The sequence below is a fragment of the Mizuhopecten yessoensis genome, unplaced genomic scaffold (genome assembly GCF_002113885.1).
Source record: "Mizuhopecten yessoensis strain PY_sf001 unplaced genomic scaffold, ASM211388v2 scaffold10131, whole genome shotgun sequence".
NCBI lineage: Eukaryota > Metazoa > Mollusca > Bivalvia > Pectinida > Pectinidae > Mizuhopecten > Mizuhopecten yessoensis.
In genome coordinates, this window is record NW_018408394.1 from 86,439 (window position 1) to 113,172 (window position 26,734).

Genomic DNA, 26,734 nt, shown 5'->3' on the forward strand with positions numbered 1-26,734 from the left:
CCATCCCTCTAGTCAGTACTCAGCCTTGGGATTCTAGCGTTACGTACATCACTGGTAAGACCATCCCTAAAGTCAGTACTCAGCCTTGGGATTCTAGGGGGTACGTAATCACTGGTAAGATCATCCCTTTAGTCAGTATTCAGCCTTGGGATTCAAGGGCTACGTACATCACTGGTAATACCATCCCTCTAGTCAGAACTCAGCCTTGGGCTTCTAGCGTTACGTACATCACTGGTAAGACCATCCCTCTAGTCAGTACTCAGCCTTGGGATTCTATGGGTTACGTAATCACTGGCAAGACCATCCCTTTAGTCAGTATTCAGCCTTGGGATTCTAGCATTACGTACATCACAGGTGTAGACCATCCCTCTAGTCAGTACTCAGCTTTTGGGTTCTAGGGTTACAAACATCACTGGTGAGACCATCCCTCTAGTCAGTACTCAGCCTTTGGATTCTAGAGATACGTACACAACTGGTAAGACCATCCCTCTAGTCAGAACTCAGCCTTGGGATTCAAGGGCTACGTACATCACTGGTAAGACCATCCCTCTAGTCAGTACTCAGCCTTTGGATTCTAGAGATATGTACACAACTGGTAAGACCATCCCTCTAGTCAGAACACAGCCTTGGGATTCAAGGGCTACGTACATCACTCGTAAGACCATCCCTCTAGTCAGAACTCAGTCTTAGGATTCAAGGGCTACGTACATCACTGGTAAGACCATCCCTCTAGTCAGTACTCAGCCTTTGGATTCTAGAGATACGTACACAACTGGTAAGACCATCCCTCTAGTCAGAACTAAGCCTTGGGATTCTAGGGCTACGTACATCACTGGTAAGACCATCCCTTTAGTCAGTACTCAGCCTTTGGATTCTAGAGGTACGTACATCATTGGTTAGACCATCCCTCTAGTCAGTACTCAGTCTTGGGATTCTAGGGTTACGTTCTTCACTGGTAAGACTTCCCTCTACTCAGTAGTTATCCTTGGAATTCGTGGGTTGCGTACATCACTGGTAAGGGGAGTTAACTCCAGCGTAACCCTTACTTTACAATACAATTTATCTTTTGAATTTCTGTTTGTATATTGTCAAATAACATGTACGTTACTTTGTCAATCTTCAATGAATGCATATATGTATTGTTCTGTTTGTGAATCTTCGATTCGGAGGAAATAAAGAGAATAATAATACACAATCGATCATAAGATAAAGTAATTAATTTCCGACGCCGTTAAAACGAATTGTAATGACCAAATTCCAACGGCCGATACTTCTCTTTTTTTATTATAACAGCTATAATTGCGTGAAAATTACGGAAACAATTTCTGTTTCAGTGCTCTTTTATTGGTTCAGATAATATCGGGAATGTCAAGTGTCAGTGACATAGCAGTATGATTTGGACTATTACATTAAAATGCAAAATATACATATTACTTAACTTCTTCATATTCAATATAGCTAGCTTTTGGGATGTACGAAACACATGCAGAGACCTAACTTATGTTACAGTATAATAGGCATGTTTGTATCCATCCTGATATGTAGAGGGTGGTATCAGACGTTTGAACAGGCCCCCGTCTCAAGAATATTGAATAATTTTGATCACTTGGATGTCTGATTCTGATATACTGATAAGTCGCAAGACTTAAAGTTAATAAAAATTGAACTTGAACTTGATCCTAGAAACCCTAAGTTTTAAACTAGCAGTAAAATGCAGTTGAGAAATTCTTCATAAAAACTTAGGGGCTGGTATCCAGTCTAGAGCTACCCATATCAACACAGACGTTATATAGTATACGTCTCTGATATCAACAAGATAAAAAGATACCTGACCGTATATCGTATCGGGCGCGTTTAACTTCGTATAGCCTATATTTCAAAATTATCTGTTCGCGAACAATTAAGTGGTGAAACTGGACATTTGGAATGCACAATGAATATGGGGATAGCAAGAAAACATAATTGGCAGTACATTCAATTTTTTAAATTTTGGTTCATATATGAGGAAAGGCACACCAACAAACGTTTTCTAGAAAATATTTTAATCTGTTACCATGGTAAACGCTCACTAAATGTAAACATGGTGGGTAGTTTAAACATGCATGTTCTTAATTTTCTACCCCAGCTACATACCGCCTGCTCGTTGTTGATCGTACCACCGATAAAAGGATAAACACGTTGCTACGGTATATTTGAAGAGCGCGTCTCTGCATGCACGCGCGATCCGTCAAATGGTTTATCGATCGATAATGGAAGCTGCGGCAGCGCCCCCTGTTTAGGAACGATACAGAGGCTGGCTCTGACAGCCAACATGGAGACGAAGACATAACACAGATCGGTAAGTAAGCCTCGATTGATGATTTGTAGACACGGACATGTTGGGTTAAAAAGACACATGTATATCGAGAAGAGGACTAGTACATTGTTTTTTAAGTCTATATTGTTAGTATTGGTGATTCGCTTCTTACAGGAGTACATGTACAGCTAGAGATTGACACGGATTGGTAAACCAGGTGCGGTCGGTATTACAGTTTACGGCTTTCTGTTTTCTGTTGCGTTTGACAGATTTATTTTGTATTGATATATGAGTCACCGTTTTCCGTTTTCATTGGCAAAATAAATAAATGTTCACATATCGATTGCTGAATTTAGTTTTGCTGTTTCTAAAAGTAAGATTTCTTAGAAATATATTGGATGAGATAAGACAAGATATATTTTCAGTCCGTATTTAAATAAAAGGTAAGTTTACGTTGCTTTCTTACCACTAGACAACTTACTTTATGCAATAATTCATGTTCCCGTTGTAGTTTTTAAATGATATAATACATTCTTATTAAGAATACATTATTAAAGTTTTAAGATAGTATGCAGTTTATGTAGGATACAATGTATAGTTTATGAAGAATACAATGTACAATTGAAGTTTATGAAGGATACAATGTATAGTAGATGAAGAATACAATGTACAATGTAGTTTATGAAGGATACAATGTATAGTTGATGAAGAATACAATGTACAATGTAGTTTATGAAGGATACAATGTACAATGTATAGTTGATGAAGGATACAGTGTACAGTGTAGTTTTATGAAGAATACAATGTACAGTGTAATTTTATGAATAATACAATGTACAGTGAAGTTTTATGAAGGATACAATGTACAGTGTAGTTTTATGAAGAATACAATGTACAGTGTAGTTTGTGAAGGATACAAAATGCAATGTAGTTTATGAAGAATACAAAGTACAATGTAGTTTATGAAGAATGCAATGTACAGTGTAGTTTATGAAGAATACAAAGTACAATGTAGTTTATGAAGAATACAATGTACAGTGTAGTTTATGAAGAATGCAAAGTACAATGTAGTTTATGAAGAATACAATGTACAGTGTAGTTCATGAAGGATACAATGTATTTTTGTAATATGTCTTTGAAGTTTACATCAATTTAAAGAAGCATACTATAATTTTAAAAAGTGAACAGTAGTTTTATAAATTATACAATAGTTCTACAAAGGAGACAGTTTTACAATAGTGTAGTTATTTTTAAAGGATACTAAATGACATACAAATGTATCTTATCACAGTGTTATACAGGTGGAAAGTATATATTGGTAATTTTATTATGTACAGTAATACACACAAACATTGTTATCTTATAAGTTGTATGCATCAATAAATTAACATGATTCACATGATAATTGCATTATTCTTGGGATGTTTATTATGTACAATACACAGTAGACACCAGTACATTGACCCTAGAATGACATCAGTACCCAACACCCTACCCATGTATGTGTATTCAGCTTTAGATCAGAGGTATTTGACCATACTGTCTACATCTTACTTAGTGTGATTAATTAGATTTGTATTGCTGTGGTAACCAATTGGTTACAGTAATGTGAACATCCTAGAGGCAAATTGTGTGTATTGATATCGGTGACCCTACCCGACTATTTATATTCAAGCAATCAATACACACAGGTCAATACGACCCATCCACCCAAGGGGGATAACTCTCTAATTGTCAAAGAATGTAACATATTGACATTGATTGAGTAAGTGCTCAATTGGAGTAGTGTATGTAAATGATATAATCAATATTGACTAAGGTGTCTGCTCAGTCCAATCCAGCTCACATGTACCTGTGTGTGTCTATGGCTATCCCACAGATCATCTGCTGAGATAGGGACAAGCTGGTGATAACACATTGTCACCCAGAGACTGCTGGTGTTTAACGGGTGTCATTGATCTACTAAAGAGCACCCATAATCATAGATAAAATCAAGGTGTGAAATAAAATTGGAAACTAGAAACTAGACCAGCAAATGAATTACTGCTGTGAGCACTGAAGACCTTGATATCTCACTTCCAGCAACCACATGTGTGTCACCAGGGGAGGTGTGTGTAGCTTGGGTAGGGTGGTTACTTCTTACCTTTATTTTGTACTACCCAAGGATGTGGTCAGTAGTACTTAGTTGGGGAGAATTGGTAGAGTGACCACAGCCTAGAGTCCAAAATTTCAGTTCCCATGGTAAATTATATCATTGTCAAGGTGATGTCCACACCGATTCTCACCTACATAATTGCATACATGTCAAGCATCCAACTCAAAAGGCTAACCTCAAAGTGTCTATATTTCATTAACCTTCAAGACTCAAGGAAAAGTAATGATCAGAAAACCATGTCAAATAAACTAAAGCCTATTAGTTGACATAGAGTACAATATGGCAGAGTTATAATAGAGGTCCATTATTTAATGATATTGTGACCTCTAATGATCTACACTTACACCTTGGGACACCGTGTAAAGAGTGACAGTTCTAAATACCAGACAACTACACTTGTATGTTTTTAAGAAGTCTTTGTATCAAAAATTAGCATTACTGTTATAGTGTTTTCAGATATGATTTTGCAATGCTTTAATTGGTTTCTATACGTTAAATGTTTATTGGCAAATCCAGCGGTTATTCAGTGCATTTCTCACAAGAATACGTGTATCCTTGTTTTAGTTTATTGTTTTTAGTGAAACAAAAAATGCTAATGAATGTTAAAAATATTCTCAGATATTTCGATAGCATGATTGTACAATGATTGTTGATGTGAAAGTAGACAAATCTTACTCAATAAATGTATGATCTTGTTAAGTAAAGGTTCACGTCTCTATGATGAAGTAGATTCATACCAATTTTTGATCAATTCAGAGTAAACAGCCAGCACTCAAAATAGCCAAATGTATGGCTTGCTGTATATAGAAGTAGGTAAACATGGACTTTTTTTTGTGTGTGTTTTGTTGTTGTTGATTTGTTTCACGTTAATACCACATAAACCTATCCCTAATCTGTTCCTGGATCTAAATCAATGAACTACTTTGTATAAGAGGTAGTATGTTGACATGAAGCCGTGGCAGCGGCCCCTACCGTTGGCTCACTGCCTCCATCTGGTCTACACATCCACCCAGTTTCCCATCTCCTATTTTATAGATCCTTCAACATTTTGTGAAGAGGAGTTAGAAATTAATTTTGACAAGTAGAGAAGATAGCAGAGCCAGAGTGAATCACATGGCTACTGTGGTCTGCTACAGAGGAAGGTCTACATATCAGGTTACCAGTGTTACAGTGTGTTACAGAGATAGGCATTAGTGATTTACTATATGTACATACCCACTAGGCATTAAGGCAGAGAAACAGGTGACTTTCTAGGTCCAGTAACAGTATTTCCCGTTTAAGGAATTAAGTTGCAAAAAAGTATGTAATAAAAGCGCAATACACTGTAATGTTTGTTACAAGAATATAGACACTGAATAATCGGAATATGAGATATAGGGGAAGGAAACATGTAGATTCCTGAAATTCTAAAACAAAGCAGCAAACATATTACAAAAATGATAGCTTTTGTTTTGCTACTATTATAAAATATAGATGTGTATGGTGGAATGTGATTGTTTCCTACGCTAGTCGAGTGAACCTAGGCTATAAATGAAGTCTTGGAACCCGGATCACAAATTTCTGCTATGGTATATATAAAGTGTATAGAACCATACTTAAATGTATTACCACATGTTTATGTATTGGCACCCTTTAATGAATTACTGCACTTTCATGTATTACCCAAGGAAGTGTAGTGCAAATGACTGTGGGTTATTGACAATGGCTACAATGTTTAGCTGACTGTATTGATATACATTAATATATTGCCATAATTTAATGTTGTTTACAAGTTTGAATGTTATATTGTAATGTATTACCAAACATTAATGCGTTTGATTTAGTTTATTACCAAACTTTAACGTATTTGATTGAATTTATTACCAAACTTTAATGTATTTGATTTAATGTATTACCAAACTTTGATGTATTGCCACTATTTAGTGTATTACAAACATTTATGTATATTTGATTTAATGTATTACCAAACATTAATGTATTTATCATATTACCAAACTTTGATGTGTTTGATTTAATGTATTACCAAATTTGATGTATTGCCACTGTTTAGTGTATTACAAACATTTATGTATTTATCATATTACCAAACTTTGATGTATTTGATTTAATGTATTACCAAACTTTAATGTATTTGATTTAATGTATTACATATCTTTGATATATTGCCACTATTTAATGTATTACCAATATTTGATGTATTGCCACTATTTAATGTATTACCAATCTTTGATGTATTGCCACTATTTAATGTATTACCAATCTTTGATGTATTGCCACTATTTAATGTATTACCAATCTTTGCTGTATTGCCACTATTTAATGTATTACCAATCTTTGCTGTATTGCAACTATTTAATGTATTACCAATCTTTGCTGTATTGCCACTATTTAATGTATTACCCTACTCCTAGAATCACAGATCATATCCCAAAGATCAGCCTGTTGTTATATACACATGTACATGCTGTTAAGACATGAGATGGATCACAATGGCTTCTCCAGGCTGGTACAGACAGTCCTGGCCAATATGCTGGCAACATATTGATTCTCCTTAGTTATCCTCCACTCACAGCCTAGAACAGGAACTTTATTATATTTACCTACAGTTGACTTATATTTGTTTTGTTAGACCACCATAACAGCTGGTTGTATTGAGTTAAACCGTCTTGGGGACCTGTTAAAAATATCTACTCCATATCCATTACATTGTTACATCAATATTTTATCTTAGAATAGGATCTTAATGGCTTTTCTAGTTTATATAGACCAGGCGGGATTCCACTAGTGTTCTATTATAGATGGTATAAAACCATGCATGGCTGCCATTCTTATATATTGATTAATTGATCTGTTTTATTTTTAATTGTAAGGACAGCATTGTTACGCCACAAGCTTCAAACAATTACATGTATAAAGATGTTTACATTTGTATATTGAATTATAAACATTTAATACAAGCCTTGGATAAATGTCCTAAACCTTATCAAAACAGATAGGTCATTTAGGAGATGCCCCACCCTTGTTTACCTTCACACTAATTGATTTGTTGATTGGCTGTTTAACTTGCCTACATGGTAGCTATTAATAAAAAAGGCACCCAAACTTGATACATAGATTGACCAGAGAATATGTTTAGTGTAATTCACTGCTATAAAGCTTGGATACAGAAGTATATGTTTTGCATCTTAAACTTCCTCCTGGAGGAAAACAGAAACTTTCAGGTTGATATTTAATTTTAACAGTCAACAAGGTTAATGATAACAAACACACTCCTGATTAAAAAAAAGCTATCTGATAACTAACACGTCCCTGATTAAAGGAAGCTATCTGATAACTAACACGTCCCTGATTAGAGGAAGCTATCTGATAACTAACACGACCCTGATTAGAGGAAGCTATCTGATAACTTTTACGTCCCTGATTAGAGGACGCTATCTGATAACTAACACGTCCCTGATAATAGGAAGCTATCTGATAACTAACACGTTCCTGACTAGAGGAAGCTATCTGATAACTAACCCGTCCCTGATTAGAGGAAGCTATCTGATACCTAACACATCCCTGATTAAAAAAAACCTATCTGATAACTAACACGTCCCTGAAAGAGGAAGCTATCTGATAACTAACACTTCCCTGATTAGAGGAAGCTATCTGATAACTAACACGCCCCTGATTAGAGGAAGCTATCTGATAACTAACAGGTCCCTGATTAGAGGAAGCTATCTCATAACTAACACGTCCCTGATTAGAGGAAGCTATCTGATAACTACCAGGCTCCTCTAATCAGGGAAGTGTTAGTTATCAGATAATCTGTAATTATTGAAATAATATTATTTCATCTAATAACTAACATGTCCCTGATTAAAATTAAACTAGCTGATAATTAACACATCCCTGATTAAAAAAAAAACTATCTAATAACTAACATGTCCCTGCTTAAAGGAAGCTATCTGATAATCAATCCGTCCCTGATTAAAGGAAGCTATCTGATAAATAACAAGACCCTGATTAGAGGAAACTATCTGATAACTAATACGTCCCTGATTAAAGGAAGCTATCTGATACCTAACACATCCCTGAATAGAGGAAGCTATCTCATAACTAACACGTCCCTGATAAGAGGAAGCTATCTGATAAATAACACGCCCCTGATTAAAAAAAAACTATCTAATAACTAACATGTCCCTGATTAAAATTAAACTATCTGATAATTAACACATCCCTGATTAGAGGAAGCTATCTGATAACTAACACATCCCTGATTAGAGGCAGCTATCTGATAACTAACACGTCCCTGATAAGAGGAAGCTATCTGATAACTAACACGCCCCTGATTAGTGGAAGCTATCTGATAACTAACACGTCCCTGATAAGAGGAAGCTATCTGATAACTAACACGCCCCTGATTAGTGGAAGCTATCTGATAACTAACACGTCCCTGATAAGAGGAAGCTATCTGATAACTAACACGCCCCTGAATAGAGGAAGCTATCTGATAACTAACACGCCCCTGAATAGAGGAAGCTATCTGATAACTAACACAGCCCTGATTAGAGGAAGCTATCTGATAACTAACACGTCCCTGATTAAAGGAAGCTATCTGATAACTAACATGTCCCTGATTAGAAGAAGCTATCTGATAACTAACACGTCCCTGATTAAAGGAAGCTATCTGATAGCTAACACGTCCCTGATTAGAGGAAGCTATCTGATAACTAACACGCCCCTGATTAGAGGAAGCTATCTGATAACTTATACGTCCCTGATTAGAGGACGCTATCTGATAACTAACACGTCCCTGATTAGAGGAAGCTATCTGATAACTAATACGTCCCTGATTAGAGGAAGCTATCTGATAACTAACACATCCCTGATTAAAAAAAACCTATCTGATAACTAACACGACCCTGATTAGAGGAAGCTATCTGATAACTAACACGTCCCTGATTAGAGGAAGCTATCTGATAACTAACACGTCCCTGATTAGAGGAAGCTTTCTCAAACCTTCGACTTGTTTCAATTGCTATTTGTCAATAACCTCAGGATTTATTTCAGTTAAGGAAACACTTTTTTAAAGAGAGCAGGCTAAGGTCTCACATTCTATATCAGTTTTTAAAGTGATTCATTCTAAGGATTTGTTCACATTTGTACCATTATTTACTGGAGGTATTACAATTTTAATAAAACAAATGCTTACCAGTACCGGTAAGTGGATGATAAAACATTTTACCAATGTAACATTATCAGGAAAGAATTATTTTGAAGTAGGTATGTTTCCTGGTACCTTCAAAGTTGTATGTTACAATTTTATCTTGGCTATATATCTAAAAAAAAACACCTATTAAAGGTAAGATATGATGACAAAATTTAGACCAAAATAAATGCATCAACCTCAGGATGTATTCTATGTGTGTGATTAGGTCACATATCTCAGGGTCATACAAGTATATATGAGGGGAAGGACAAAAACAAATCTGTAGCTATGTATTACCAGAGTACCCTGATTGTTTGATATTGTATGTTACAGGACTACCCAGATGGACAAGGGTGTACATGTGACAATAATTACAACCCAGACCCTACTTCTGGGTTGTCTCCCCTTACCATTGTAATTTGGAGCATTCATCCTAGCCAGCATGGTGCTGCTATGTCAACTTGATGGCAGGGGACAGTGGATATTATTGGCCTTTACTTTCATCTCAAGCTGCCTGTTTGAACCAGTAATGACAAGCACATGTAAGTTCACTGCAAGTAATGCAATATCTCTATAGAACCTTGAAGTAATTCAGCCCTGAAATTTCATAATGAACTATTCCAACCTTTGAATTGGAAGAGTTCAAATGTGTATTCAGGTGTACTTAAGAATAGGATTTATTTGTTATTTTAACGTGTTATTTGTTCTTTAATGTTCATTAAAAAAAGACTACTTTTCCAGAAGAGATGAAAAGATTTTTACAAATTTAATATGGAGTATCGCTAGTCCAAGGTTACTCAACTATGTAAAATGTGCCCTTCCTTGCGGCAAAGTGTTGGGGCCCAAAAGTGAAAATAGGGTTAAATCATTGAAAGAATCCTCCTTAAGTGCCATGAAAGGGATTTAACTTATTGTAATATACAGGATCCCTGAACCAAAGAGACTCAATTTCATATTATGCCCAATGGGGCAGATCATTTGGGCCTGTTGGATTAATTCACAATACTCATAGAGAGATTTACCTAATTATGGTATAGAAAGTCCATGGGACGAGGGTTTTCATTTTTTCATACAGGACAGGAGTGTTTCCTATCCTAGCAGATGGGTGGGCAGGACAGAATGGAGGTAATCTTGAAAATATATCTCCTATACAACTGAAGGGATATTAACCCAATTTATAACCTAATAGGAGTAAACTGAAATAATATTATTTCAATAATTACAGATTATTTCGACAAGTATGGTCACTGTGCTTCCACCGATCCTATCGTTATTGACGATGAACAGCACACGATTTTGGCCAAGGGTGGTGAGGCGTACTCCACACTTCAGTGTGACTTGTCCTTCAAGGCTGATCGCAACGACCAGTTGTGTCTGCACTTCATCACCTATAGCGTTGACAACTGTGATGTAGAACTGTTTGTGTACGACAAAGATGCAAGTTCAGGCAGCTATATGGTAAGTTCAGACAGACATGGTAGTTTCAGACAGCCATATGGTAGGTTCAGACAGCCATATGGTAGGTTCAGACAGCTATATGGTAGGTTCAGACAGCCATATAGTAGGTTCAGAAAGCTGTATGGTAGGTTCAGACAACTATATGGTAGGTTCAGACAGACATGGTAGGTTCAGATAGCCATACGGTAGGTTCAGACAGACATATAGTAGTTCAAGACAGCCATATGATAGGTTCAGACAGCTATATGGTAGGTTCAGACAGCCATATGGTAGGTTCAGACAGCTAAATAGTAGGTTCAGATAGCCATATGGTAGGTTCAGACAGCCATATGGTAGGTTCAGAAAGCTATATGGTAGGTTCAGACAACTATATGGTAGGTTCAGACAGACATGGTAGGTTCAGATAGCCATACGGTAGGTTCAGACAGCTAGACGGTAGGTTTAGACAGCTATATTGTAGGGTTAGATAGCTATATGGTAGGTTCAGACAAACATATGGTAGGTTTAGACAGCTAGATGGTAGACTTAGACAGCTATGCGGGAGGTTTAGACAGGCATATGGTGGTAGGTTCAGACAACCATATGGTACGTTTAGACAGCTATATTGTAGGGTTAGATAGCTATATGGTAGGTTTAGACAGCTTTATGGTAGGCTTAGACAGCTATATGGTAGACTAGGTTCAGACAGCTATATGGGAGGGTTAGACAGCTATATGGTAGACTAGGTTCAGACAGCTATATGGGAGGGTTAGACAGCTATATGGTAGGTTTAGGCAGCTATATGGTAGACTTAGACAGCTATACGGTAGGTTCAGACCGCTATACGGTAGGTTTAGACAGCTATATGGGAGGGTTAGACAGCTATATGGTAGGTTTAGGCAGCTATATGGTAGACTTAGAAAGCTATACGGTAGGTTCAGACCGCTATATGGTAGGTTCAGACAAACATATGGTAGGTTTAGACAGCTTTATGGCAGGTTTAGACAGCTATATGGGAGGGTTAGACAGCTATATGGTAGGTTCATACAGCTATATGGTAGGTTTAGGCAGCTATATGGTAGACTTAGACAGCTATGCGGTAGGCTTAGACAGGCATATGGTAGGAGAGTTCTGGCAGAGGTATGGTAATTTCAGACAGCAATATGATGAGCAAGTTCAGGCAACTATATTGTGAATTCAGACAGCCATATAGTAGGTTCAGAAAGCTATATGGTAGATTCAGACAACTATATGGTAGGTTCAGACAGACATGATAGGTTCAGATAGCCATACGGTAGGGTCAGACAGCTATACGGTAGATTTAGTCAGCTATATGGTAGACTTAGACAGTTATACGGTAGGTTCAGACAGCTATAGGGTAGGGTCAGACAGCTATACGGTAGGTCTAGACAGCTATACGGTAGGTTGAGACAGCTATACGGTAGGTTTAGAAAGCTATATTGTAGGTTTAGATAGCTATATGGTAGTTTCAGACAACCATATGGTAGGGTTAGACAGCTATATGGTAGACTAGGTTCAGACAGCTATATGGGAGGGTTAGACAGCTATATGGTAGACTAGGTTCAGACAGCTATATGGGAGGGTTAGACAGCTATATGGTAGGTTCAGACAACTATATGGTAGGGTCAGACAGACATGGTAGGTTCAGATAGCCATACGGTAGGTTCAGACCGCTATACGGTAGGTTTAGACACCTATACGGTAGGTTCAGACAGATATACGGTAGGTTCAGACAGCTATATGGTAGGGTCAGACAGACATGGTAGGTTCAGATAGCCATACGGTAGGTTCAGACCGCTATACGGTAGGTTTAGACAGCTATACGGTAGGTTCAGACAGCTATACGGTAGGTTTAGTCAGCTATATGGTAGACTTAGACAGCTATGCGGTAGGTTTAGACAGGCATATGGTAGGAGAGTTCTGGCAGAGGTATGGTAATTTCAGACAGCAATATGATGAGCAAGTTCAGGCAACTATATTGTGAATTCAGGCATCAAAATTGTTAGTTCTGACTGCTATATGGTGAAATAGTTCGAACAGCTACATGGTGAGTTAAAGCAGCAATAGTTCAGACAGCTATAGTGTTAGTTTAGACAGCTATTTTTAGGTCACCTGAGCTTTAGCTCAAGTGACCTATTGCTATCCGTTTTCGTCCGTCGTCGTCCGTCGTCCGTCGTCCTTTAACATTTTACATTTCAAACTTAAAGTCAAGTTCTGCTGGGCCGATTGAACTGAAAGTTGGTAGGAATGATCGCCTCATGGTCCTGACAAAGTGTTGTTATTTTTCGGGTCGATCAGAAATCCAATATGGCCGCCATGGCCGCCATTTTGAAAAACTATTTCAAACTTAAAGTCAAGTTCTGCTGGGCAGATTGAACTGAAAGTTTGTAGGAATGATCGACTCATGGTCCTGACAAAGTGTTGTTATTTTTCGGGTCGTTCAGAAATCCAATATGGCCGCCATGGCCGCCATTTTGAAAAACTATTTCAAACTTAAAGTCAAGTTCTGCTGGGCAGATTGAACTGAGAGTTTGTAGGAATGATCGACTCATGGTCCTGACAAAGTGTTGTTATTTTTCAGGTCAATCAGAAATCCAATATGGCCACCATGGCCGCCATTTTGAAAACCTATTTCAAACTTAAAGTCAAGTTCTGCTAGGCCGATTGAACTAAAACTTTGTAGGAATGATTGACTCATGGTCCTGACAAAGTGTTGTTATTTTTCGGGTCGATCAGAAATCCAATATGGCCGCCACGGCCGCCATTTTGAAAATAGCTATTTCAAACTTAAAGTCAAGTTCTGCTGGGCCGATTGAACTGAAAGTTGGTAGGAATGATCGACTCATGGTCCTGACAAAGTGTTGTTATTTTTCAGGTCAATCAGAAATCCAATATGGCCACCACAGCCGCTATTTTGTAAATACCTATTCTAAACTTAAAAACAATTTCTAATAGGCCGATCTTATTTAAAATCGGTCTAGGAATGATCAGCTCATGGTCCTGACAAAGTTAAGTTAACATTATACTTAACTATTTTTTACTCAAATTGGTACATATTTCAACAACAAAAATAAATACTGTAGGACTCAGGTGACCGTTAAGGCCCATGGGCCTCTTGTTATGTGTACAAATTGATCTTTTACTGTACAAATATCAAAACGTGTACTGAGATGTATTTTTGTCTGCAGAACAAATTCACATGTGGATCAGATGTCCATAGTGTTTGCAGCTCGGGCCGTTATTTAACACTGTTGTTGAAGAAGAGGAGGCTAAGTTCCAAACAATACAACTTTGAACTCGTTGTCAGAGAAAAGTCGGAGAGTAAGTATAAACTAATTTTAGGGGAGTAGTTGGACAGTACTGTACATATAACTTTCCTGTCAAGGAGATTGACTGGTTGGGCAGTAAATATGAACACTTTGTAGGGAAGAAGTCAGATAGTAGTATGTATTTATTGTCAAGGAGAGGGTGGGTGAATACAGACTTTTTGCTTGGGAGAAGCCTGATAATGAATATGAACTCGCTGTAGGAGAGAAATCAGATGAGAGGTGGATCACAAATACCACTGTTCAATGTATAGTATACATTAAAATTAATTGGTCCAATGGACATTTGTCATACTGTTAGGTCAGCTCCATCAATGTATAGTATACATTAATTGGTCCAATGGACATTTGTCATACTGTTGGGTCAGCTCCATCAGTGTATAGTATACATTAATTGGTCCAATGGACATTTGTCATACTGTTAGGTCAGCTCCATCAATGTATAGTATACATTAATTGGTCCAATGGACATTTGTCATACTGTTAGGTCAGCTCCATCAATGTATAGTATACATTAATTGGTCCAATGGACATTTGTCATACTGTTAGGTCAGCTCCATCAATGTATAGTATACATTAATTGGTCCAATGGACATTTGTCATACTGTTAGGTCAGCTCCATCAAACTGTAGTCGGATGGTGCACTCACTTTTCACCAAGATGACCAGAGTTTGTTTCCCCAATCATATGTGATAAGGTATAGGGTCACCTTCCAACCACACCTGTTTCCTCCGTGTACTCCAGTTTCCTCCCACATTCAGATCCTCCTTCTCGGTCAGGAGGAGTTATTTATACGTGTTGAAAAAAAAAGTTTCCTAGGTGTTGTAAAATAAATAAAGTTGAATATATAATGCTAACAGATGCATAGAATAAAATTACCTCGGTTGTGTCTCCTTATCCCAGCTGTACTTCAGAGAACCACAGCTACCGCTATGTTATTTGCAAATCCATCATTTTTGTACTTATTTGAACACAATATGCAAATAACATGAGATGAAGAAAAAATATGTATGCATTGCAAAATCAACTTGATGTAATTTTGATGCAGATTATTATCTTAGTATACCACAATAATCCTACCAATACCATTGAAATATACAGTACATATATTTAGTATGATTTCTCTTCAGGTGATGTGTTCATGGACGGCCTGGATGCGTTTGTGCTGTCCATAGGTCTTATCATTGGGATCATTGTGGGTGTGGTGTGTCTGATAGCCGTGTTGGCCGTTATCGTTGTTTGTTGTTGTTGTAAGAGGAAGGCTAGTCAGGGGCGAGTCTATCGTAAAGCACCAAAGGCAGCCTCTGAGGGTGAACCATTCCAGAGAAACGTCAACCACCACCCTGTACAGCCATCAGGTAAGCTATCCTCCTAACTATAGCACATAACATCACTTCTGGCAGTGTGTTAGCCCAAGGTCACAAAACATAACATCACTTCTGGGAGTGTGTCAGCCCAAGGTCACAAAACATAACATCACTTCTGGGAGTGTGTCATCCCAAGGTCACAAAACATAACATCACTTCTGGCAGTGTGTAATCCCCAGGTCGTAACACATAGCATCACTACTGGCAGTGTGTAAGCCCCAGATCATAACACATCGCATCACTTCGCGCAGTGTATAAGCACCAAGTCGTGACAAACAGCATCACTTCTGGCAGTGTGTTAGCCCCAGGTCATAACACACAGCATCACTACTGGCAGTGTGTAATCCCCAGGTCGTAACACATAGCATCACTTCTGACAGTGTGTAATCCCCAGGTCGTAACACATAGCATCACTTCTGGCAGTGTGTAAGCACCAGGTCGTAACACACAGCATCACTCCTGGCAGTGTGTAAGCCCCAGGTCGTAACACATAACATCACTACTGGCAGTGTGTAAGCCCCAGGTCGTAACACACAGCATCACTTCTGGCAGTGTGTAAGCCCCAGGTCATAACACATAGCATCACTTCTGACAGTGTGTTAGCCCCAGGTCATAACACATAGCATCACTACTGGCAGTGTGTAAGTCCCAGGTCGTAACACATGTCATCACTTCTTGGAGTGTGTCAGCCCAAGGTCGTAACACACAGCATCACTTCTGGCAGTGTGTAATCCCCAGGTTGTAACACATAGCATCACTACTGGCAGTGTGTAAGCCCCAGGTCGTAACACACAGCCCCACTACTGGGAGTGTGTTAGCCCCAGGTCGTAACACATAGCATCACTTCTGACAGTGTGTAATCCCCAGGTCGTAACACATAGCATCACTTCTGGGAGTGTGTTAGCCCCAGGTCGTAACACACAGCATCACTACTGGCAGTGTGTAAGCCCCAGGTCGTAACACATAGCATCACTACTGGCAGTGTGTAAGCCCCAGGTCATAACACATCGCATCACTTCTGGCAGTGTATAAGCACCAAGTCGTGACAAACAGCATCACTTCTGGCAGGGTGTTAGCCCCAGGTCATAACACATAGCATCGCTTCTGGCAGTGTGTTAGCCCCAGGTCATAACACATAGTATCACTTCTGGCAGTGTGTTAGCCCCAGGTCATAACACATAGCATCACTTCTGACAGTGTGTAATCCCCAGGTCGTAACACATAGCATCACTTCTGGGAGTGTGTTAGCCCCAGGTCGTAACACACAGCATCACTACTGGCAGTGTGTAAGCCCCAGGTCGTAACCCATAGCATCACTTCTGACAGTGTGTAATCCCCAGGTCGTAACACATAGCATCACTACTAGCAGTGTGTTAGCCCCAGGGCGTAACACATAACATCACTACTGGCAGTGTGTTAGCCCCAGGTCGTAACACATAACATCACTACTGGCAGTGTGTTAGCCTCAGGTCGTAACACATAGCATCACTACTGGCAGTGTGTTAGCCCCAGGTCGTAACACACAGCATCACTTCTGGCAGTGTGTAAGCCCCAGGTTGTAACACACAGCATCGCTTCTGGCAGTGTGTAAGCCCCAGGTCGTAACACACAGTATCACTTATGGCAGTGTGTAAGCCCCAGGTTGTAACACACAGCATCGCTTCTGGCAGTGTGTAAGCCCCAGGTCCTAACACACAGCATCACTACTGGCAGTGTGTTAGCCCCAGGTCGTAACACATAACATCACTACTGGCAGTGTGTAAGCCCCAGGTTGTAACACACAGCATCGCTTCTGGCAGTGTGTAAGCCCCAGGTCGTAACACACAGCATCACTAGTGGCAGTGTGTAAGCCCCAGGTCGTAACACAGGTCGTAACACATAGCATCACTACTGGCAGTGTGTAAGCCCCAGGTCGGAACACACAGCATCACTAGTGGCAGTGTGTAAGCCCCAGGTCGTAACACAGGTCGTAACACATAGCATCACTACTGGCAGTGTGTAAGCCCAAGGTCGTAACACACAGCATCACTACTGGCAGGGTGTTAGCCCCAGGTCGTCGCACATAACATCACTCCTGGCAGTGTGTTAGCCCCAGGTCGTAACACATAGCATCACTTCTGGCAGTGTGTAATCCCCAGGTCGTAACACATAGCATCACTTCTGGGAGTGTGTCAGCCCCAGGTCGTAACACACAGCATCACTACTGGCAGGGTGTTAGCCCCAGGTCGTCGCACATAACATCACTACTGGCAGTGTGTTAGCCTCAGGTCGTAACACATAACATCACTACTGGCAGTGTGTGAGCCCCAGGTCGTAACAAATAACATCACTACTGGCAGTGTGTAAGCCCCAGGGCGTAACACACAGCATCACTACTGGCAGTGTGTAAGCCCCAGGTCGTAACACACAGCATCACGTCTGGCAGTGTGTTAGCCCCAGGTCGTCGCATATAACATCACTACTGACAGTGTGTTAGCCCCAGGTCGTCGCACATAACATCACTACTGGCAGTGTGTTAGCCCCAGGTCGTCGCACATAGCATCACTAGTGGCAGTGTGTTAGCCCCAGATCGTCGCACATAACATCACTACTGAGAGTGTGTAAGCCCTAAGTCATAAGCACCACAGTTACAAACTTCAGAAAGGATGTTCGGGAGAGGGTGTTAGTTATCTTATGGCTTTTTTATTCTTTGATTAAGCAAGGTATAAATTCTGATTTTTAGGGCTCTGCATCAGAGATGCCCTATAGTAACCACTGGGTCCATCAGTCTGTCCCCACTTTCCTTTCCCTATATTTTCTCAGAATCCAAAAAAAACAACTAGTATTATATAAATAAGTAGATAAGAAGTCACCCTTCTATACAAAAGATGAGTAGTCTCCCTTCTATATAAGAGGTGTTTAGTCTGCCTTTCAAACATTTGGCTAGTACTGCCCATACAATACACACAGTACTTATAGGTAGTCTCCCTTAGCTACTTTCTGCTATGAAGTACCAGGAAGTATGTACTACGGTACAGATTTATTATCATGTACTACTTATCATATATAAAGACATAATATTAATAGTAATCGTATTTGGAGGCGTTTTCATTTATGACCCTGATTAATATTGATTGCCATTTAAATTGGGTTTTTTTGAATTTCAGCACCCCCACTTCAGGAGAGTAACCTACCTCCTCCATCAGCCATGATACTCCCCCATGACATCCACCAAGGATATGCCCAGCCTTTCCCTCTGGAACCTCCACCAGCCTATACCCCAGTCCCTCCTTTGGAAAGTCAGGCCCCAGCGATTGTCAAAACATGATGATATCAAATTTTGTGATCTACTTATATAAGTATGATGTCATCAACTCCTTGAGTCATCAAAACATTGATGTCATCAAAATCTGCAGTCACCTAAACATGATGTTATCGAATTCCAGACTTAATAATGTCATTAAATAGAGGCATCTCAAAACAGTGTCATCAAAGATATTGGCCATAAAAAACATGGTGATATCAAAACTGATATCAAAACTATCTAAATACCATGTCATAAAATCCAGGCATGATCAAAATATGTCTTAAAATTCTTGTGTTATGAAAACAAGAGGCCATCAATAATTCAAGATGTTAAAAAATGGTGTCATCAGATGCTGTGGTCATCTCAATATGATGTCATCAAATGCTGTGGTCATCTAAACATATCATGTCATGCTGTGGTCATCTAAATATAATGTCATCAAATGCTGTGGTCATCTAAACATGATGTCATCAAATGCTGTTGCCATCAAATTCTGGCATTAGAATATGAAGGCATCTTACCTGATGTCAAAAATGTTGGCATTGAGCAGATCTGATTTTTCACTGGAAGAGATGTATTGATTTCAGTGTGTAAGAACTTCTAATTGCATGATTGGTGTTTTTTTCTGTGATCTTGAATTGTGATATTTAAAGTGTCTGCATTATTCTGACAAATGTCATAAAAAGAAGTTTGATTAACCCTGAAGTATTTTTGTATGAACGTGGTAGTTTAACTTCAAATCATGCCAAATCCAGCGGATGTGGAGAATATCTTGAAGTGTTTCATTAATTGTGAATCAAATATTGATTAAGATCTTGAAGTGTATAAAGGGCAATACAGTTTACATGTACAAGTTAAAAGGTATTGTCTCCCCTTTATCAGTAGCTAGGAATAACATCAAATACTAGTTTAACATTTCAAAATATTATGTTTGCCGTTATTTTATTTTATTTAAATGCCTATATAAAGATCGCCCGTGAAAAGTTATAAAACTATATAATTTATTACAGTTTGATAGGTAATAATGGGTAAATCAAGAAAATATATTTATTAAATGTATTGATAGATTAGTTATTTAAAATGTATTTAAACCTAATTGCCATAGATGATCTAGTGCCATGACCATGTGTCATTAGTTATGTGTCATCACCTGTATTCTCAAAGATGAGGTCTGTCAATATACATCGTGGAGGTATGTTTTTTGTGTCTCATTTGCATAATCTATAGTGGTATCGGTTATAATTTTTGTAATTGTGATTTAATCAGTTTGCTGGTCAAAATATGTCTCGATATCGAAAAACAATTGTTATGGAATATTTTTTTTCTAATGTCATATCAGAGTTAGCTTGATTTTTCCATATCATTTTTACAGTGACGAAGGCTTATGTGCATTATTTGTTGTTAAGAAAGTATACCTTTTGAAATTATGTTGGGTTATCTGCCCTTGGTAATTCATTAAAAATATTGCTGGTTTTTAGCAATATTAAAAGTTGTCATATCTACAAGCATATCAGGATAATGTTAATATCTATCAAAATTACAACAAAAGAAAAACGAAGACAACCTTAATTTATCCGTATCCGTTTAAATCTTAGATGTTCGTAGGAAGGACAGAGACTCTTTATCGGACAAGTTTTCACCAGGACAGTTAAAATTGCTTGGAAACAAAAGTTCCATAGGTAGCCATGCTTTAGAATTTCTAATTATACACCTTGCTTGTGTGGATAGAACAGTTAGCTACATGCTGGTAGGTAAACCACACGTGGAAAAACATTCAATTTGTATTATATCAAATATTATCTGTACTATGCGAGCGAGATGGCAGTCCATGACATACACTACTGATGCGTTTCACCAACACCTCAGTAGTGATAAGTGGAATTGGGACCAGTATTATTTACAACTACCTTTATTTCTTTTTATTGTTGATATACCTGACAGTAACATGTTTCATCATCGTTTATTTTTTATTTTCAATATTATCAGTGTATGGATCGAGATCTGTGCACTACAATTCCTGTCTGTTCATTGACCAATATCTTATTCAGTTAACACACTGTGCTCCTGTAGTTTACATTTCTGATAGTAAATACATATTTTGAGTATTGTCAACAATAGAATGTATAGTTGTCGTATTTGGCATGTCCCCAGGTATCTTACTCGAGTGTTACCATTCATTTTCCTGATGTCAAAATCTTGAACCCAGTCGAAAGTCAGTCATTGTGGTCAAGGTCAAGGTCAAAAAATTGACATAATGATGGGAAATAAGATTTGTCTCATTTGCAGCATCCAGACAGGTTTTCATCAACTGTTTCACTTCACCCAAGTGTTCCTGGCATGTCTCTGGAGCAGAGTTGAAATCCATGGTTAAACTTCAAAGGTCAAGGTCATAGCTACAGACCATTGACATGATGATTGAAATGATATTTGTCTTGTCTGCAGGTTCCTGGTGATAACTTTCTGCTAAATTTCAAATATTTTTGACATCAATCTCACGAAACCAGATGATAGTCAAGGTCATGCATTGCATTACTGCTTAATATAGTTTCTCAAGATCTGTTGACGGTCAAGGTCGTACATCTATGGTCAAGGTTACAGCTTCAGAAACAGTTTGATGATTGGAAAATAATTTTCAACCCAATTTCATAAAACCTGTCTTGTATTTCTGAACACAAGACTGCATTGTTCTTAATTTTCAGGAAATGCAGTGAAAGAAATTCTAAAAATAAATGCCTGAACTGGTTTGAATATGGACTTATAAACACCAAGATACAACATTATTGGAAAAACAAGTGATATCGCAGCAATATCATACTGTTAACATACATTCTTTGTTATTCGACATTATGTTATGGTATATAATCAACATTTGTGAAAATCTGGGAGGAATTATGTTTACTCCTGTTATTTTTTATTTTATTCAATTACTGGGTTAAGCCAGGTTGTATTTAATATTCTGTTTATTTATTATTTTTACCAATGATGTGTTATTTAACTTCAGTGCAATATTTTCGTGTTTGTTAATTTAATATTTTATTGTTTTGTTAGTCGTCTTATTTAAAACTTTATTTATAGAATTTAATTAAGTAAACCGTCCTATTTTGTGTAATATTCATACATATTTATTTTTTGTTGTGAAAAAAAATCATATTTTGCCATCATCTTTCGTGTTACATGTACATGTCATTGTCAAGTATATTTACTATCAGTATAACATAATGGGAACAATAAAACTGTATCCAAACATATCTGTACCGACTTTTTAGTTATTTTAAATTCTGAAAATCCCTGATGCATTGGATCCGAATCCTTTATCAAAATATCTGATGTTGTTATATATTGATGATTAAACCTAATATTGTATACAATTTATAAGGTGTTAATGTGACTGCACAGTTAAGTTGGGAGTTCCAAATTTCAATCTAACTGTATACCATAAATAGACATAAAATTTACCATGAAGGCAAACCGTCAGTATTTAACTATGAAACAAAACCAAAATTCAGCATATTGTAACAAAAAAAACCCACAAATACCAGAATACAGGTCATAGTTATTGATTTTATTGACTGAACAGATGAGAACTAGCCATGCAGTGATACAGACTGCAAATGATACAAGCCAGCTTGTTCCTTGTTTAACATAACCCTGTGAGGCACAGACTTGCAAGCTCCCGTCGCACCACGTCCTTGTACCCTGCACGCCTACCATCCTCTTACACATGTACAATATAGCCACTAACTATACACAACTAGAATGGCAGAATACCCCACAAGGTCATCAGTTTGAACAAATGGTCCAAATGTGAAGGGAACAAGGCAGTAGGAGGGACATGAATAAGCAAAACATAACTGTTGACGCTACTGATAACGTGAGGATTGAATTCAACCCAGTGTGGACTTGACTATTGACAAATTGCTAGTTCTTAGCCTGGAAAAGCAATAATTACAACCAATTTGTTACCAATGTACATGGTAAAATTTGTCATGTAATGTTTACATTCCAAGTAAAGTTGCCTTCTCTAGTTTTACCTGGTACAAGTATCTTTAAAGAAAGTGCACACACAAACTCAACACATCGCTTTTGGCAAATATAATAGTGTTCAAAAAAGATGAAATAGTTACATTACCTTTAACATAGACCACTTGCGCGACTTGGAAATTACTTTTTTTTTTACATTTTAAATTTGAACCATAAAATGAAAACAATATTACAAACAGCAATGACAATAGACTACTATGACTTTATTTCTGTGCCTCACATATGTATACCAATAACATATGCATTGTTGTGTTAAAAGGAATACTCTACTAAAATGGTAACGGCTATAAATGATCCACAGTTACCCATACCTCACACGTCCAGCCTTTCTGTCTATTATGTACATACTTCTTGTATCACAACGACATTCATGAGTTACATCTAGCAAACAAATGGATGGATAAATAGTGTATTTGCCAGTGGAATGCTGACTATTTTTGAACTCGCTGATTTTTCACATAATTGCTTTCTCCCGACAGCTGATGAAAAATAGTTGTATAGTATACAAGAATATGAAGGACAAGTTAACCAATATTTGGGGAAAATGAAGATTAGAGATAATCCTCTCATCATAATAGCTCTTATGGTGCACTATAAAACATGACTTATAGGTTTCCTGTAATACTATGTACATCACCAATTTACAACTTAATATGCAAACATAAATATTGAAGGATTTATATAAATATCATCCAAGAAATTATTAGCAAAAACAAAGACGTTGTACTTTCTGGATTCCCATCCAAACAGTAATTTTGTTTAAAATCTGAATTCTGAAACGATCACGTTTCAGTCACATTCACATCGACACCTCAATCAAGCACATTAACTTACCACAAATACCCAGCACATCTCTGGACAGTCACAGCACTGATTACACAACGTACAATTATTTAAAAAAAAAAATCTACATAATTTTACCCAGATATTTGAAATTGACAAATAGGTTTTTGACTTACACTTACACAAAAAAGAACAATATAGTAAATGATATTAAGATATCCAAGTGTAAATATCACCAATCAAGTGTAAACCATTAAAGCTTCATTTTTACAGTTTCTAAAGGAATTTAAAAGGAAGTTCAAAAGATCCAGGAAAATAAATGTGCCTACATAATGAACACAAAAATGTCTTTACCATCAAATTTTGTTATTTTGTTGTTCTAGTAGGGATTCGTGTTTTTGTCTTGCCTAATCATGTAGTGCATTGTTTTGATCCCTATCCTAGCCCCACATCACCCACACCACCCCTTCGTGACCCCCAACGTACACCTCTAAAATTAATCAGTATCTCATGATATGACAGATTACGATGGTCTGTGTCTTGCACCTACATAACAAATGCTCTTTGTTTGTTCTCTCCTGCACTTAAAACATACCACCATAATTTACTGAAAGACGTATAGTTGGTCTTCTTTCAAATGTCATCAAACGATGGCAATAATGAGTAAATTAGAAATACATATATCAATTTACATGTATTGGAAATTTCAAATAGTGTGTCCTGGTGACTTAGAAAGCTTTCAAGTTAACAGCAGCCACCACCGGAGGGCTTCACTGGTGTGCTCGGGTTTATTTTCACATTGGTTTTGTTGTCCCCACAAGTTGTAACTGGGCCCATCCTGTTCTTTATCTCTGCTGCCATCGTCATGAAAGCCTGTTCCACATTTGTAGCGTTTTTAGCACTGGTTTCTAAGAAAGGGATTCTTAACTGGTCTGCATATTCCTGAAAATAAACAAGACAATAAATTATACAAGGGGAAGTAACTCCTATATATTTGAAATACTGTATTTTGTAATAGCAAAAATCACTTACAACATCATATTGTAGTGAATTAAACAATTAAGCAGTCCAATATTTGATGTCCTGTATTTTTAATAGCAAAATTACTTAAAACCTCATACTGTATGGTGGATCCTGCTTATGAAATTCTATTTTCCAAAGAAAAATATTATACTGGTATTAAAGTGGGCTTCACATTTGAACATCTTATAATATTAAATGGAATATTATACTATGACATATGTAAATAAGGGGTATCCACTTTACTTTTAGTTACAAGTATATGCTGTTAGCCAATGTACAATAAATCTTCTTAAAATAACTGACCATGATCTGCCCTAACATATTCAACATATATAACGCCTTAAAATGTCCCCCCATACAATACCCTTTACATAATTTAACTAACACTCATAAAACAAAACATTATTCTTGATAGTAAACTTATCACATATACATGACACTAAATCATAAATATACGACTGTCTTACCTTTGCTGTAGTGTAATCAACCACTTTCTTCGTTTCCAAGTCAGATTTGTTTCCTACCAATAATTTGTTAACATTTTCACTAGCATATCTGTCAATTTCATGTAGCCACTGCTTCACATTGTTAAAAGATTCCTAAAAGCAAAACAAAGAAAAGACAAATTAAGTATGTACACCAAAACCATTCAACTCTTTAGGATAACAAAATATCTACGCTATATAGAGGACATGTCCCAGCAATTACTATTAGTCATACATGGTATTCTCCCTAGGATTTTTTTGATGCCACATTGTACAGACCTTTTTACATATACTGGTATACAGAGCCAAATCACTCCATACTATTTCACATCACAACACAAAAAGTTACAAAAATAAAATAAACTCAAAGGACTATGTATGGTTTGGGCCTGTTTTGGCCCCCAATGCAAATGCATCAAAATTCAAAACCATTAAATGAACTTTGAAATGACCGTTTCTTTAATTTCAAATACTTCTTAAATACTATTATGAAAATATTTATTCAGTGAATATTCTGATATTTTGCCTAGTTTTTCTCCTGGAAACTATAGAGCGCATGCTTGAACAAACTTAATATCAAAGGATAATGTGTAGCCGCCTGTAATACATCTTTAGGAGAAATATTAAGATTGTACAAGAGTGCGCTCTATGGTAGCTAAGAGAACAAGAGTACCTTGGGGCGGAACAATATACTCCCGTCGAATGCTATATAGTGTTATATACTTTCTTACATTGAATTAAGATCTGCATCATTCAAAGAGTGGTTAGTCGACATGCTATAAAAATGTAGGAGAAAATCTAAAATCTAAAATAATCAAAAACTAAAATGAACAAAGGACAATTACTTTTGCAAAAATTATCGAACCAAAATTCTTTTCAGGGAAACACAACAACATATGATGATTATTTAGCCTACCAAGTTTCAAAGAAATCTGTCAAAGAATGTAGGAGAAGATCTCCGGACAAAAAATCAAATACTGAAATGAACAAAGGGCAATAACTTTTGCATAAATAGTCGCATCAAAATTCTTTTAAGGGAAACACAACTTCATATTACAATTATAATGTATACCAAGTTTCAAAGAGATCTGTTGAAAAATGTAGGAGTAGATTGCCGGACAAAAATCAAATACTGAAATGAACAAAGGGCAATAACTTCAGAAAAAATTGTTGAATGAAAATTCTTTTAAGGTGGCTCCACACTTTCGCAATTAACCAGCAAAATTCGTTGAAACTTTCATATAATGGTTATGCAACTATGTAGAGTTAATTTTATGAAAATCTAAACATTCCGATAGTTTGGGGACTTTTTTGGAAAAA

The 26,734-nt window shown here is 37.3% G+C and overlaps 2 protein-coding genes across 2 annotated transcripts in view; one reads left to right on the top strand and one right to left on the bottom strand.

Annotated features, from left to right (window-relative positions):
• The first annotated feature begins 2,251 nt into the window (after positions 1-2,251).
• Positions 2,252-22,348, top strand: LOC110459596. The gene is made up of 6 exons (XM_021511935.1): positions 2,252-2,338; positions 9,979-10,187; positions 10,871-11,103; positions 14,292-14,424; positions 15,560-15,787; positions 18,943-22,348. Exons 2-6 carry the CDS (start codon positions 10,088-10,090, stop codon positions 19,101-19,103), a joined length of 855 nt encoding a protein of 284 aa, XP_021367610.1. The 5' UTR covers positions 2,252-2,338; positions 9,979-10,087; the 3' UTR covers positions 19,104-22,348.
• A 275-nt stretch (positions 22,349-22,623) lies between these two features.
• The window catches only part of LOC110459588 (ras-related protein Rab-1A), an 11,181-nt gene continuing 7,070 nt past the window's right edge, over positions 22,624-26,734 (bottom strand). The window contains exons 6-7 of the mRNA XM_021511917.1: positions 25,397-25,528; positions 22,624-24,848 (exon numbers count right to left, since the gene is read on the bottom strand). Of these exons, the coding sequence (XP_021367592.1) occupies positions 24,651-24,848; positions 25,397-25,528 (330 nt within the window). The 3' untranslated portion in view covers positions 22,624-24,650. The remainder of the gene's footprint in view (positions 24,849-25,396; positions 25,529-26,734) is intronic.